General features: G+C 52.0%; 1 protein-coding gene across 1 annotated transcript; it reads left to right on the top strand.

The window, feature by feature from the left end:
• The first annotated feature begins 61 nt into the window (after positions 1-61).
• TIMM17A (translocase of inner mitochondrial membrane 17A) lies at positions 62-15,272 on the top strand. Its single transcript, XM_065936370.1, has 7 exons — positions 62-208; positions 5,820-5,919; positions 6,030-6,093; positions 11,839-11,967; positions 12,637-12,747; positions 14,784-14,894; positions 15,128-15,272. The coding sequence occupies exons 1-6, from the start codon at positions 183-185 to the stop codon at positions 14,867-14,869; spliced, it is 516 nt and encodes a 171-aa protein (XP_065792442.1). The 5' UTR covers positions 62-182; the 3' UTR covers positions 14,870-14,894; positions 15,128-15,272.
• Positions 15,273-16,648: the final 1,376 nt, after the last annotated feature.

The raw sequence follows: 16,648 nt of genomic DNA, 5'->3' as shown, positions 1-16,648 counted from the left end.
CGCCCCCGCCCCCACCTGGAGCCCCGCCTTCCGCCCCGCCGCTCAGTCCCCGGCTCCGATTGGCTGCAGCAGGAGGCGGCGAGCCAATCCTCGCAGAGTCTAACGCCCTCCTCCTGGGATCACTTCCGCCGCCGGGCAGGCACGGCTCCGTTCGCCCGGCATCGCGGAGCCGCGGAGTCAAGATGGAGGAGTATGCGCGCGAGCCCTGGTGAGCCTGCCTGCCGCCTGCCCCGCTGCCGCCGCCGGCCCCGGATCGCCGAGCCCGGGTCGAGGCCGCTCTCAGCCGCGGGCACGGCAGCGCCAGGGGCCGTGGGCACCCGGGCGTTAGCAGCTCCCGTTGACCTTGCGGCGGCTCGAGGGCGCCCCGGCTCGGCTGTGCCGCCGCGACCCCTGCCCCGCGGCATGTGGGGAGCATCCCCGCTGCCCGCTGGCGATCCTGGGCTCGTCCTTGCGTCCGCGCGGCTCGCCCTGCGAGGGGAGGCGGCGGTGTTCTGGGAAGGTTCGCGTGGCGCGGCGGCTGCGGTCCGGGCGGTGGGGAGGGGGACCCGGGCGGTGGGGACGGGGCGGCGCACCCAGGAAAACGGGGAGAGTGGAGTGTGCTCTCCAAGCCGCCGACAGCGGTCCGTTCGTTCGGCACCTAGCGAGGTCTGTCCCAGAAATGAAAGCGTGGAGTCAGGCACTCACGGTTTAAGGCTTCTGGGGTCATGAATGACAAATCAAATCTTGTTATTTGAGCTCTTGTGTAAGAGCAGGAACCAGGGTGTTCTCCAGCTGTGTGAAAGGGCCCAGGGCTTCACACTTTGACATTGCCGCGCCAGCCATGCTGCTGGTTTGTGCTGTTTTCCTCTCTGGAATGAGATACAGAGTGTATGTTTCAGCGCCTCCCACTCCTTCAGCCTATCTTATCCAAAGGTAGTGGTCCCCCTTCCCGTTGGTGCTCAGGCGTGCAGGGCTCCTCGCCCTGTGCACTGCTGTCGTCTCTTGCTCCTCAGTGTGATGTGACACAGGGTGTTAGGAGGGGGAAATATTTGACTTTGTTGGGTTAAAGATTTTTATGGAATATTAACTTTTCATTCTCTATTCAGTTTGTTCAGTCCCTAAGTTGTGTTTGACCCTTTGCGACCCCATGGACTGCTGCACACCAGGCTTCCCTGTCCTTCACTATCTCCTGGAGTTTGCTCAAACTCAGGTCCATTGAATCGGTGATGCCATCCAACCATCTCATCCTCTGTTGCCCCCTCCTCCTCCTGCCCTCAGTCTTTTCCAGTGAGTCAGCTCTTCGAATCAGGTGGCCAAAGTATTGAAGCTTCAGCTTCAGTCCTTCCAATGGATACTCAGGGTTGATTTCTTTTAGGATTCATGGGTTTGATGATCTTGCAGTCCACGGGACTCAAGAGTCTTCTCCAGCGCCACAGTTTGAAAGCATCAATTCTTCAGCACTCAGCCTTCTCTATGATCAACTCTCACATCTGTACATGAATACTGGAAAAACCATTGCTTTGACCATACGGACCTTTGCTGGCAAAGTGATGTCTCTACTTTTTAATACAATGTCTAGGTTTGTCATAGCTTTCCTTCCAGGGAGCAAGTGTCTTTTAATTTCATGTCTCCAGTCATTATCCGCAGTGATATTGGAGCCCAAGAAAAGAAAGTCTGTTACTGTTTCTACTTTTTCCCCATCTATTTGATGGGACCCGATGCCTTGATCTTGTTAGTTTTTTGAACATTGAGTTTTAAGCCACCATTTCACTTTCTTACCTTCATCAGGAGGCTCTTTAGTTCCATCCTGAGTATGTCATACGTACTTCATTATCTTACTCTTTGATCACGTGTTCTCGGAAGCCCTTGGACTGTGGTAGAAAGAACTTGGAGGCTTTGGAGTACTTAAATTGGTTCTATCAATACCTGTATGATCTTGTTCAAAGTGCTTAATCTCTGAGCCTCTGTTCATCTGTAAAATGGCGAGGCGACGGAATATTCTTTTGTAAAGTTAAAAGATTAGGCACTCTGTAAGGGCCTCCCTGGTAACTCAGATGGTAAAGAATCTGCCTGCAATATAGGAGACCTGGGTTCAGTCCCTGGATTGGGACGATCCCCTGGAGTAGGAAATGGCAACCCACTCCAGTATTCTTGCCTGGAAAATCCCATGGACAGAGAAGCCTGGTGGGTTACAGTCCATGGCATTGTAAAAAGTCGGACACTACTGAGCAACTAACACTTCATAAGAAAATAGGCTGACTTCCTTGAAAGTCAGGTTATTTGCGTTATAAGCCACCTAAACCATTTATTGTTCAGTCACTCAGTCTTGTCTGACTCCTTGCGTCCCCATCCCCATGGACTTTAGCCGGCCAGACTCCTCTGTCCATGAAATTCTCCAGGCAAGAATACTGGAGTGGGTTGCCAGTAGATCTTCAGAGGATCTTTCCGACTCAGAGCTTGAACCTTTGTCTCCTGCATTGACAGGAGGATTCTTTACCACTGAGCCACCAGGAAACCCACCATATTGGATATTTTTAAAATGTTAACTTTTGATCTTGTGATTCATTATTGGTTCTCAGTTGCCCTGTGTTTTCCTGGCATTTATATTTAGAGTCTGGGTTCAACTTTGCTTTTGTGTATCTGGCACGTCCCTGAGGGAACACTGATTTCTGCAGATGTGGTTCAGAAGTTGTTTCCATCTTGCATTTGTTTTAGACATCATCTTGTGGAATACTGTGGCTGCTCTCTGGTCTGAATCCTGCTGCTTTTTACTGATTTTTTAAATGCTCGTTTCCATTCTGATTATAGGATCATTGACCTTTTAAAGTTAGTGACTCTCCTTTGCCTTTTTTTTTTTTCCCTTGGCTGCACCAAGTGGCTTGTGGGAACTTACTTCCCCAACCAGGGATCAAACTCGGCCTCAGCAGTGAGAGCGCCAAGTCTCACCCCTGGACCACCAGGGAATGCACCTCTATTAATATTTCTACCATTTCGAGGGAAATTTCCCAACCCTTTTTAGTCTCAGAGCACTGCTTCTTAATCTTTTAGAGTGAAGTCAGGTTGCCCATGGGTTGTGCTGACTTTAGACTCTGATTGAGTAGGCTGTGGGTGGAACCTGCCCAGAGTCTGCATTTGTTGATTTTGCTTTCAGGCTTATTGAAGGAAGCCTGGGTAGCCAGACCCGTAGCATCAGGCTGACAGTTGGATATCTGTTGCATGAGATGGTCATTCTGTACCAGCCTCTGATTTGTATTAGGCTTGGAAAGGACAAGGTGTTTCAGCTTCAGGATTTTGTGTTTCTATCTGGCAAAGTCAGAAATGACTCATTATTCAGATTCCTCAGCAGCAGTGATGCACTGAACTCACATGTTTACTTGACCAGGTGGATTGCTCACTTGACCCTGGAGGTTAGAAAAGACATTCATGAACTGGATTATTCACAGACTTTTTTTTTTTTAAAAACATTTATTTATTTGGCTGTCTCCAGGTCTCTGTTGTGGCACGTGGGATCTCGTTCCCTGACCAGGGATAGAGCCCAGGCCCCCTGCACTGGGAGCTGGGCATCTCACCCACTGGACCGCCAGAGAAGTCCCTGCTCGCAGGCTTGTTTCGTTTTGGCCATGCCTTGCAGAACCTTAGCTCCCCAACCAGGGGTGGAGCCCAGGGCCACCACAGTGAAAGCACTGAGTCCTAACCACTGACCGCCAGGGAATTCCCATTCACAGACTAAATTTTTATCTTTTTTTTTCATTTATTTTTATTAGTTGGAGGCTAATTACTTTACAATATTGTAGTGTTTTTTGCCATACATTGACATGAATTAGCCATGGATTTACATGTGTTCCCCATCCTGAACCCCCTCCCGCCTCCCTCCCCATCCCATCCCTCTGGGTCATCCCAGTGCACCAGCCCCGAGCACTTGTCCCATGCATTCAGCCTGGGCTGGTGATCTGTTTCACACTTGATAGTATATATGTTTCGATGCTGTTTTCTCAGATCATCCCACCCTCGCCTTCTCCCACAGAGTCCAAAAGTCTTTTCTGTACATCTGTGTCTCTTTTTCTGTCTTGCATATAGGGTTATCGTTACCATCTTTCTAAATTCCATACATATGCGTTAGTATACTGTATTGGTATTTATCTTTCTGGCTTACTTCACTCTGTATAATGGACTCCAGTTTCATCCATCTCATTAGAACTGATTCAAATGAATTCTTTTTAACGGCTGAGTAATATTCCATGGTGTATATGTACCACAACTTTCTTATCCATTCATCTGCTGATGGGCATCTAGGTGGCTTCCATGTCCTGGCTATTATAAACAGTGCTGCGATGAACATTGGGGTGCACGTGTCTCTTTCAGATCTGGTTTCCTCAGTGTGTATGCCCAGGAGTGGGATTGCTGGGTCATATGGCAGTTGTATTTCCAGTTTTTAAAGGAATCTCCACACTGTTTTCCATAGTGGCTGTACTAGTTTGCATTCCCACCAACAGTGTAAGAGGGTTCCCTTTTCTCCACACCCTCTCCAGCATTTATTGCTTGTAGACTTTTGGATAGCAGCCATTCTGACTGGCGTGTAATGGTACCTCATTGAGGTTTTGATTTGCATTTCTCTGATAATGAGTGATGTTGAGCATCTTTTCATGTGTTTGTTAGCCATCTGTATGTCTTCTTTGGAGAGATGTCTGTTTAGATCTTTGACCCATTTTTTGATTGGGTCATTTATTTTTCTGGAATTGAGCTTCAGGAGTTGCTTGTATATTTTTGAGATTAATCCTTTGTGTGTTTCTTCATTTGCTATTATTTTCTCCCATTCTGAAGGCTGTCTTTTCACCTTGCTTATAGTTTACTTTGTTGTGCAAAAGCTTTTAAGTTTCATTAGGTCCCATTTGTTTAAGTTTTGCTTTTATTTCCAGTATTCTGGGAGGTGGGTCATAGAGGACCCTGCTGTGATTCATGTCGGAGAGTGTTTTGCCTATGTTGTCCTCTAGGAGTTTTATAGTTTCTGGTCTTACATTTAGATCTTTAATCCATTTTGAGTTTATTTTTGTGTATGGTGTTAGAAAGTGTTCTAGTTTCATTCTTTTACAAGTGGTTGACCAGTTTTCCCAGAACCGCTTGTTAAAGAAGTTGTCTTTTTTCCATTGTATATTCTTGCCTCCTTTGCACAAACTAAATTTTTAGTAAGCCAGATTCCTGGAATATTAGTTCCATTCCACTGATCGAATTAATCAGATGTCACTGTACTGCATGAGTTAGGTAGCTGCATTTGGAGACCAGGTTTACAAATGTAACCTCTAATGATCAGATATTATCATCTGAGTGCATCTGATACAAACTAAATAAGTGCATCTGATACAAACTAAAGTTCCAAGTGCTAACTTGGACTCAGTAAACCCAAAAAGAAGTTTTAAAATTTAAATATTAAATAGTGTGTCTTCCTCTGCACCTGTTGAAGCCTTATTCTTTGGGTCTCAGCTTTAAATTTTGCTCCATCTGGAGAGCTTAGCTTGATCGCGAGGCAGTTGGATCACCGTTTGGTTATAGTTTAATTTCCTAGTGCTTGTTAATTTGCTTTGCAGCGTGCCGACTTAGCGTAGATGCACCAGCAGTTGAGTGAGTGAGCGAGCGCTGTGAACAGTAGGGAGCTGAAGCCAGTTTACTCCCTCGGCTTAGAGGACGGGCGGAGCAGCTCCATCTCTTCTCTGTGTTCTGTGGGCCTGGTTCTGGTTGCCGTGGGCCCTGCACTGGCATCTGGTGTGTCCCTTGTCAGCAGGGGCTCTGTGGCTCATAGATGAGAGGTGCGCTCATCTTGAGTCTTCCCTCTTTCCTGTTCTCAGCCCCTGGCGCATTGTCGACGACTGCGGCGGGGCCTTTACCATGGGAACCATAGGTGGTGGGATCTTCCAGGCAATCAAAGGCTTCCGCAATTCTCCAGTGGTAAGTGGGTGACCAGGCTCATGCTACCGTCACGTGATCGCTGTTTGCTAGTGTCACTTGGGCCTGTCAGTGGGTTGGAAACGTGTTACTCTCCTTTTGTTTCCTTACAGGGAGTAAACCACAGACTCAGGGGGAGTTTGACGGCTGTTAAAACCAGGGCCCCGCAGCTGGGAGGTAAGCAGCGTTGCTGTTTGAGCTCCAAACGATTTTTTCCCTGTTTGTTGTGTTTTTTTTTAAGATGAAGCTCTGTTTTTTATTTTTTTCCCCCTTTTCTTTTTTAGATTTTACGAGTTAGTAATTTTAGTTAGGTCTAAATAACTGCTTGTCCCCTTCTGAGAGTTCTTGGTTTATGATTAACTTTAACTTACATTGTTGCACCCAGTTGAAAATCTGTCCTTCGGAAGCTGGGTGGTGTTCTGTTTCTGGTTGCCTTTGTTTTATTTCCCCTCTTATCCAGAAGGAAAACAGTGTGTCCACAGCTTAGGTTTGTGAGTCTGGAGTGAGTGTCCAGGGTGACGTGAAGCTGACGCGGGTAGGAGCAGAAGGGTTGGGGTTCATGAGAGCTTGCTGGAGGTCCGTGCAGGAGTGGAGGGGATGATATTCATCACGTTCTTTAGGCTTGGTTACTCGGAAGCTGGGAGAAGAGGGGGCAGGAAAGCTGGACGCTGGTATTCACTTACAGAGACCGTCAGGCTGAAGGGGCCACGTGCCGCACAGAAGCGGAGCCCGCGCCGAGCCTCCCCTTAGCCTGTGCGTCAGAAGAGATGGTCTCTCTCTGTCTTTATAGCATTTTTTCTCTTTAGAAGGCAGTAGCTGGCCTATGTTGTTTATTGAGTGCTTGTCATGTGCTGAGCGCTCCAAGTGTTTTATTATTTTATTTAGTCCTCATAGCAACACAGAAGGTAAGTAATATTATGTCTGTTTTCCACCAGAGGAAATGGAGGCTCCAAGGTTGAAGTGATGGTGTACCTGTTTCCTGTTCTTGCCATTGTAATAGTTGGACGCCTTGGAGAGTAAACGGCCTCATTTTCCTCTGACCTAGTGGCTACCGCGTTGTTCAGGAGTGATGAGTAGTAAAGAAGCATACACACCACCCTGACCTTCAATAAACGCAGAAGTCCTGCAGGTGTTAGCAGGCGTCTTGAGAGGCTGCTTCTATCACGCATTTTCAGTGAATAGAAGAACAGGTGACAGTCATAGCCAGGCTCAGCCTAAGGAGACACGACAGCTGAGTACGAGTTGGGGCCGAAAACAGACGTAAAAACTGAGGATCTGAGTCTAGTGCAGGCGGCAGTTAGCAATGTGCAATGTTTGGGACTCCCTGGTGGTCCAGAGTTAGGGGTCTGCCTTGCAGCGCAGGGGATGTGGGCTCGACCCCTGGTCAGGGGTGCGTGGAGCGGCTGAACCGTCGCCACGGCTGCTGGAGCCCGTGTATGTACCTAGAGCCCAGACTGCAACAGGAGAAGCCACCCCAGGGAGACCCCCACACACGGCGGCTAGGAGGAGACGCCCCCACAACTACAGAGGAGCCCCCCACCAAAACTAGAGAGGAGCCCCCCCACAACTACAGAGGAGCCCCCCACAACTAGAGAGGAGCCCCCCACCAAAACTAGAGAGGAGCCCCCCACAACTACAGAGGAGCCCCCCACAACTAGAGAGGAGCCCCCACAACTACAGAGGAGCCCCCCACCAAAACTAGAGAGGAGCCCCCCACAACTACAGAGGAGCCCCCCACAACTAGAGAGGAGCCCCCACAACTACAGAGGAGCCCCCCACCAAAACTAGAGAGGAGCCCCCCACAACTACAGAGGAGCCCCCCACAACTAGAGAGGAGCCCCCCACCAAAACTAGAGAGGAGCCCCCCAGAACTACAGAGGAGCCCCCCACAACTACAGAGGAGCCCCCCACTAGAGAGGAGCCCCCCACCAAAACTAGAGAGGAGCCCCCCACAACTACAGAGGAGCCCCCCACCAAAACTAGAGAGGAGCCCCCCACAACTAGAGAGGAGCCCCCCACCAAAACTAGAGAGGAGCCCCCCACAACTACAGAGGAGCCCCCCACAACTACAGAGGAGCCCCCCACCAAAACTAGAGAGGAGCCCCCCACAACTACAGAGGAGCCCCCCACAACTACAGAGGAGCCCCCCACCAAAACTAGAGAGGAGCCCCCCACAACTACAGAGGAGCCCCCCACAACTACAGAGGAGCCCCCCACAACTACAGAGGAGCCTCCCCACCAAAACTAGAGAGGAGCCCCCCCACAACTACAGAGGAGCCCCCCACAACTACAGAGGAGCCCCCCACAACTACAGAGGAGCCCCCCACAACTACAGAGGAGCCTCCCCACCAAAACTAGAGAGGAGCCCCCCACAACTACAGAGGAGCCCCCCACAACTAGAGAGGAGCCCCCCACCAAAACTAGAGAGGAGCCCCCCACAACTAGAGAGGAGCCCCCCACCAAAACTAGAGAGGAGCCCCCCACAACTACAGAGGAGCCCCCCACAACTACAGAGGAGCCCCCCACCAAAACTAGAGAGGAGCCCCCCACAACTACAGAGGAGCCCCCCACAACTACAGAGGAGCCCCCCACCAAAACTAGAGAGGAGCCCCCCACAACTACAGAGGAGCCCCCCACAACTACAGAGGAGCCCCCCACAACTACAGAGGAGCCTCCCCACCAAAACTAGAGAGGAGCCCCCCCACAACTACAGAGGAGCCCCCCACAACTACAGAGGAGCCCCCCACAACTACAGAGGAGCCCCCCACAACTACAGAGGAGCCTCCCCACCAAAACTAGAGAGGAGCCCCCCACAACTACAGAGGAGCCCCCCACAACTAGAGAGGAGCCCCCCACCAAAACTAGAGAGGAGCCCCCCACAACTAGAGAGGAGCCCCCCCACCAAAACTAGAGAGGAGCCCCCCACAACTACAGAGGAGCCCCCCACCAAAACGAGAGGAGCCCCCCACAACTACAGAGGAGCCCCCCACAACTACAGAGGAGCCCCCCACCAAAACTAGAGAGGAGCCCCCCACAACTACAGAGGAGCCCCCCACCAAAACGAGAGGAGCCCCCACAACTACAGAGGAGCCCCCCACAACTACAGAGGAGCCCCCCACAACTACAGAGGAGCCTCCCCACCAAAACTAGAGAGGAGCCCCCCCACAACTACAGAGGAGCCCCCCACAACTACAGAGGAGCCCCCCACAACTACAGAGGAGCCTCCCCACCAAAACTAGAGAGGAGCCCCCCACAACTACAGAGGAGCCCCCCACAACTAGAGAGGAGCCCCCCACCAAAACTAGAGAGGAGCCCCCCACAACTAGAGAGGAGCCCCCCACCAAAACTAGAGAGGAGCCCCCCACAACTACAGAGGAGCCCCCCACAACTACAGAGGAGCCCCCCACCAAAACTAGAGAGGAGCCCCCCACAACTACAGAGGAGCCCCCCACAACTACAGAGGAGCCCCCCACCAAAACTAGAGAGGAGCCCCCCACAACTACAGAGGAGCCCCCCACAACTACAGAGGAGCCCCCCACAACTACAGAGGAGCCTCCCCACCAAAACTAGAGAGGAGCCCCCCCACAACTACAGAGGAGCCCCCCACAACTACAGAGGAGCCCCCCACAACTACAGAGGAGCCCCCCACAACTACAGAGGAGCCTCCCCACCAAAACTAGAGAGGAGCCCCCCACAACTACAGAGGAGCCCCCCACAACTAGAGAGGAGCCCCCCACCAAAACTAGAGAGGAGCCCCCCACAACTAGAGAGGAGCCCCCCCACCAAAACTAGAGAGGAGCCCCCCACAACTACAGAGGAGCCCCCCACCAAAACGAGAGGAGCCCCCCACAACTACAGAGGAGCCCCCCACAACTACAGAGGAGCCCCCCACCAAAACTAGAGAGGAGCCCCCCACAACTACAGAGGAGCCCCCCACCAAAACGAGAGGAGCCCCACACAACTAGAGAGGAGCCCCCCACCAAAACTAGACAGGAGCCCCCCCGCACATGGCAGCTAGAGAGGGGACCCCACCACCAAAACTAGAGAGGAGCCCCCCCACAACTACAAAGGAGCCCCCCACTAAAACTAGAGAGGAGCCGCCCCACCAAAACTAGAGAGGAGCCCCCCCACAACTAGAGAGGAGACTCCCCACTGGAACCAGAGAGGAGCCTGCCGCCACAACCAGAGAGAGCCCTCACCCAGCAAAGAAGACCCTGTGCAACTAAAATGAATTAATTAAAAAACATTATTTAAAATAAATACAAGTACGGGGACGGCACTTACAAATTTGATTCAGGGAGTGTAGACTGAGCTCTTCCAGTCGAGCTCCTGGGAAGGGCAGCGTGGGAAAGCCTTAGTTGTGTCCTGAAAGGTCTTCTATTTCCAGAGCGGAACCGAGATGCTTTGACACGTCCCCGCTCTTCCCGCCCGTCCACGCACCTGGACTCATCCCGAGTGTAGTCAGCTGTTCCTTCCCGTTGAGAACGGTACTTGGAAGCACAGTCTGGGCCCTCGTATCGTTGCTGTGGGCTGTGGTTGCTCCCAGGCCTTCCTAGGGGCGTCCTGTGTATTTACTATATACAGGTGGCCCCTCTGACACATACGCATGCACAGTCTCGATCTGTTTTCTGTGTACCTGTGTGTATTAGGAGTCGGGTTCACAGGGACAGCCCTGATTCCAGTCCAGGCCCACAGATTCCTCCTCCTTTCTCCCGTTGCATACCTTCCTCCCTGCCGACACCCTTCCACGCGGGCACACGGACCCCCGTGCCTGGGACAGTCCCTCCCGTGGACGCTGCTCACCTGCTCTGGCTGCCCTCTTGGGCCCCCGTCTGCGTGGACCAGTCTCCACTCTCGTCAGCACCTGGCTTACCCCGGCAGGCATCCTTGGAGTGGGAGGGTCAGACCTTGTGAAGGAGTGGAGCGGGTGGGCCTTGTCTGAGTGTGGCCAGGTGACTGACACCTCTGGGCATCATCTCTCGCAGGGCAGGGCTCCCCTGAGCCGGGAGGGGTGGCTCAGTCCTGTCCTCTGGGCGTCTGGTGCAGGGCCCGCAGTGAGCAGGCTGTGGCTCTGCTGACCGTGGTCAGCCCGCCCTGCGTCCGGAGGTCTCAGGGGGTGCAGGATCCCGGCACGGGGGCTCCTCAGGCCGTTTTTCTTACTTTTTAAATTGTAGTAAATACAAGAACCCTTTCTATGGAGTGCAAGCTGTATGTTCATTTTAGAAGATTCGGGAAATAAAAGCACAAGGAAGCTGAGTCGCCTGTTCCATCTGTCATCTGGAGATGCTGACAGTTGGAGTCTCGGTGTCAGCTTCTAGATTCTGTGTCACTTCTGCACTTGGATGTGTAGCTGCTGGTCATTTTTACAAACTAGTCACCATCGAGGAAGAGTTTAAGTGTGAAGTGATCTGCCTGAGGGCTGCTTTTAGCTTCATGCTTGAGGAGTAAAGGGAGGGAGGGAGGGGAGGGTAACCTCCACTCCTCACGGCTCCACAGCTCTCACCACTCAGATCACCCTCAGCTCCGAGCCTGTCTTGACTCGCGCCCGTGACTCCACGGAGGACCTGGGCGTCTCCTGTGTTCTCATCGCTGATTCCACAGAGCCGGTGCTGAGTGGCTCTGACTGCAGGAAGGAAGAGACGAGAGGGGAAGCTGCGTTAAGGAAGGGAGCAGGCGCACGCGCTCTGCCGGAGCGGCACTGAGCGTGCGGAGCGCAGTCCGCCGAGGCTTCGGGCCGCGGCTGATCGCTCACCGACGCCTACAGCCCAAGCTTTATTAAAAAGATAAGCATTCTGACTTGTTCAGTGCTTAGAGTGGGAGAGTTCTAAGAATATAGTGAGTGTTGTTATTTAAGCTTGTTTTTGACTATAACGTTTAAAATGTGAGAACAATGAAATGTGTTTTGTTTCTTTAATAAAACAGGTAGCTTCGCAGTTTGGGGAGGCCTGTTTTCCATGATCGACTGCAGCATGGTTCAGGTCCGAGGGAAGGAAGACCCCTGGAACTCCATCACGAGCGGTGCCTTGACCGGAGCCATCCTGGCGGCAAGAAGTAAGACGCGCGTGTGCGTGTCGACTGTCTGACCCTCAGTACGCCTGTAGCGGCTGAACCGAGCATTGTGGCAGTCGGTTTAGTGTGGGTGCGAGTGTGAGCTGGGGAAAGGGGAAGGATCTGTTACTTGGAACGTTGAGCGTGCGAGCGCCTGGGGCTCCGACCAGTAACCGCGTGGTCAGAGCAGCTCACGGTCTAGCTCACCAACTGGCTGTGACCGGCCTCACCCTCCTCAGCCTGCAGTGAGTCATGGGCCTGCCGCGCAGCACTGTTCGGAGCGTAGAGCGCAGAACCTTCTGGGTCCCTGGGGTTAGAGCGGCCCAGATCTCCTCTGGGCCTGCGGGTGAGCTGAGGTCACCAGGTGGTGAGGGTGTGGACTTTGTGGGTCGTGATGCCTCTGTCACAAGCACTCAACTCTGCCGTCACAGCCGGAGAGCCTCTGCAGACCGTGCGTGAGTGCACATGCATGTTGTTCCAATAAAGCTTTGTTTATATAAACAGGCCGTGAGCTGGATTTGACCTGTGGGCCCCAGGTGGTTGACCCCGGTGTTGGTCAGAGAGAAAGAGGGTTTGGGAATGGGGGCAGCAGGTGCCCTTGGACAGGTCTCTCCTTCAGCGAACCTGATGTTAACCCACATCTCTGCTTCTCTCTCCAACCACCGTCCTCAGATGGACCAGTGGCCATGGTCGGGTCGGCTGCCATGGGTGGCGTTCTCCTGGCTCTCATCGAAGGGGCTGGTATCTTGTTGACGCGCTTTGCCTCTGCCCAGTTTCCCAACGGTGAGTCGTCTGTTAGCACACAACACAGGCATTTGGAATGAAACATATTCTGTCTGCTAAAATGTGGTCGTTTGAGCTCCATGCACTATGGATGAATGTACCGAGCTTGGTGAGGATTGTGGTCACGGGCAGTTCTGGTCACAAAGGTCGGTGTGGGTGCAGTGGACTGTGTTTGTTCACAGGAACTGAATGCTCGCCGAGATGGCCTGCCCGGATCTTTGCTCACAGTTCTCAGGCCTTGTCAGCACTCACCTGCTTCTCGTAAGAGATTGCTGACCATTTCAGAGCTGTGTGAAGGGAGGCCGTGCAGGTGCGGGAGCGTCACGTGCTCAGTCTGCCCTGTGCTGTGTGTGTGCGCGCGTGTACGCTGGCTGCCGGGGGCAGTGGGCACGTGGGTCGGGCACGTGCACAGGCAAGTGGGGTGAGACCTGGCGGTGGTGCCTCTCGGGGCCGGTGGCCCCTAGTTGGGGGCTCGCTCTCGAGCCTGCAGGGAGAGCTGTTTGAAGCTGGCGGCATGGCATGTTGCTGCCTGCCCCTCCCGTCCAGTGCCAGGGAACGCGCCGGGCACTCAGCCGGGCCGCCAGCATCCATGACGGAGCAGTGTCTGCTCTGCAGTCAACATGTGCGGGTTCTTGTAAATTAGAAAACTTGAGTTGTCTAAACAGGAATACTCCGTGACGTCATAAGGCAGCAGAAAGACACAGGATCATTGGGGGTGGGGGTGGGGGTTGAAAGTTATTTTGGGAGCTCGGAGACTATTTGGCACAGAGCTTGCAGCCGGTCACAGCTTCCAGTTTGGTTCGGTTTCCCTGATGCGGGGTCTTCTGGGGCAGGGCTCCCAGAGGCCTGCTCAGCACGCCAGTGGGTGACCTAGGTGAACCCTGGCCCTCACGCCTCCCTTCTGTTTTTAGCCATCACTTCTTAATACTCTGTTGTGATTTTGCTTTTGCTTTTCAGTTTAACACTTTGGTGTGAAAGATTTCACATAAAATATCAGAAAAGTTCCATATTGTCAGGAATTTGGAAATTGACATAACAAGAGCTCAGTCACACCATCTTGTGGGACCTAGCCTTGTTTCCCTGGCTTTAGGCTTCTGTCCTCAGAAGGAAGAGCTGAAGGAAATGCTTTTTATCTTAGATTAAGATGTTTCCAAAAAGCTTTGTGGGGGGTGGAAGTGTTTGAAAAGTTAATTGTGTGTTTCCAATTAACTTACATGAAAAAGTTCTTAAAAAATAAAACTGTATCCAAATGGTAACAAGGGTTGTTTTTGGTTTATCTTTTCACCCAGTGTCTCCTCCAGCTTTCTGGAGGAACAGATATTTTAGAGTGAAGAAGGGCAATCACTGGAGTGAATGGAGCTCTGGAAAGAGCCCTCTTTCCCGCTTCCTCTTCCGCCCATCCTTCTTTAGTCTGCCTCAGTTTCCCTGAGGGAAGAAGGAGTGATCATTACCATTACACGCTTTCTTCTAAGAGCCATGTTTTACCTTGGGTCACAGGCCGTCCCGGCCCTCGAAAGCACCAGCTGCTGTGCTGAGCGTCTGTGTGAGCTAGGGGCAGGCCTGTCTTCCCATTGCAGAGCCTGTTTCTTACATGCGTCATTGTATAGATTGTATTACTGAGTTCTCTTGAAACATGACTGAAGTACTTAAACTTTGTGAAATAATTTTAAATATTAGCTACTGAAAAATATGTGAGGGGGTGTGAGAGACTGGGGCGGTCTTGACATGGCAGCTTGCTCAGCAGACGCTTTGAAACGCGTGCTGCGCCTTGCTGTCATTAGTCCATTTGACTGCAGAGCATTTAGAGCCGTCCATCCGGGGGCAGTGGGCGGGGGGCGCTGCCCATGCCGACCGCCCCGCCGTGCCCCCCGCCCCGCGCAGCGGCGGTCTCATGGGAATCAAGCAGCTCCACAAACAGATTGCAGCCTGAATGTGGCAGGATTTCTTTTTGAGTTGATTGATTTGCTCTCTACAGAGACTTGTTCCTTTAAACTACGTAGCATTTAGGTGGCGTTTAAATTCTCTCTGAACTGCAGGTCCTCCGTTTGCTGAAGACCCCTCCCAGTTGCCTTCAGCCCAGTTACCAGCCTCGCCCTTCGGGGAGTATCGACAATACCAGTAGGACTTCTCTCCCGGACTTCTACAGAGTGAGCTCGGTCTAAGGAAAGATGTCAGGAGATCAGGTTCAGTCTGGTTTTAAAACCGCGGGTGGGACAACTGTGGCCGAAGAGGCTGTGAAGAGACTTCAGCACCTTTTTGTATTTAAAGAACATGGTTGGGGCGGGGGGTGGCGTGGGGTGGGAATCTTAAAAGATAATACATTTATTTATTCACACTTGGATTGCATTTGTGATCAAAATAAATGTCTAAAATCCTTAAGGAAATACAGTGAGTGCTTAGAAGATGGAGGACCGCACGGCAAGCAGCCAGGAAGCGTGACTTTCCTCGGGGGCTTTTCAGCCTGGCTTTGTTCTGTTAGTCAAATAATAAAAAATGCCTGGAGATTGCTCTCTCTTTTAGGATGAGTTGTAGAGTTCTGCTTTTCATCCTCAAATTCAGACAACGCAGAGTCCCCTGAAGACCGCGCGGCGCGGCGGCCCGGGTCGGTGCACTGCACACGCCGCCCGGCCTCCCCTGCAGGCACAGCGCGCCCTGGCTCGCGGGTGTCGGCGGCAAGACGCGAACTCCTCACCGTCGAGGCTGCTGGGTCTCGACTCTAAATAATCAGCAAAACTTCCTTCCAGTAAACCCAGCTCTGTATCAGAGGCTCGCGGAGCAAGTAATAGCACTGGAGAAGTCTGGTGTTTATTGCGTGCTGAAAAGTGTATAGAATCCAGGTTGTTTTTAATGTGTTGCAAGTCTTTGGACCTGATCTTTGTAAGGGGTGACCTTTGGGGCCTGGCTGGGACTAGAAAACAGATTGGCTTTTCAGAATCGCCGGCTTTACTGGTGGTGGAAACGCCAAGTGTCCTCGAAGGCAGGCTGTGGCTCTCTCCCGTTGCGTGCCTGGTGTGAAGGCCGCCTGGGTGTGGTGAGCTCAGTGCTACACATGTAGCAAGCATTTAATTTACTCCTGCTGGTTTGAGCTTTGTTTGTGTGGTAAAATACCCAGGAATTAATGTTTCTTTTAAGCATTTGTAAGTATACAATTTGGTGGAAAATAAATACAGTGTATCGACCACCTTTAGTATCCCAGAACTTCTGCAGGAGCAGAAGCAGAAACTGGTGGATGGTAACCACCCCCCATCCCACCCCGCTCCCCAGCTTCTGGTAACAGAGGTCGGCTCTGCATCTCCGAGTTTGCCTCTTTTGGGGACCTCGTGTAAGCGGAACCTGTGGTGTTTGTCTTTCTGTGTTGCTCTTCATTTAGGTTCATTCATACTTTTTGACGGTTGAGTAATAATACTGCACTGTAGGCTGAGACGGCATTTTATTTCTCCATTCATCCGTTGACGGATGTTTGAATGATGCCGCTGTGGACATGGGCAACAGCTATCTGAGTCCCTGCTCTCGGTTCTTTGGGGTGTATTCCTAGGAGCGGAATTGCTGTGGGTGTGGTAATTCTGTGCTCCAACTTCTGAGGAAGCGCCAGACTTTCCCACAGTCGCTGCACCATGACATTTCCACCAGTGCACAAGGGTTGCAGTTTCCTACACTCTTGCCAACATTTTCCTCTACAGCCAGGCTGGTACCTGTGACGTGTGTCTCACTGTGGTTCTGACTTGTGTTCTCCCGGTGGCTGACGATGCTGTACTTTTTAGCCACGTGTGAGTATCCAGGGTTTGTTTATCAGTCTGTAGCTGGTTTAACTTCCAGGCGTAAATGTAAGGAGGCTTCATCACAAGAACAGTTCAAAGCTGAGGGCAGGCAGAGAAGATGCTTTATGTTCTTAAGGTTCCCA

Source organism: Muntiacus reevesi, chromosome 5, assembly GCF_963930625.1.
Source record: "Muntiacus reevesi chromosome 5, mMunRee1.1, whole genome shotgun sequence".
In the NCBI taxonomy this organism is placed as follows: Eukaryota; Metazoa; Chordata; class Mammalia; order Artiodactyla; family Cervidae; genus Muntiacus; species Muntiacus reevesi.
This window is presented reverse-complemented; position numbering and strand designations above follow the sequence as displayed.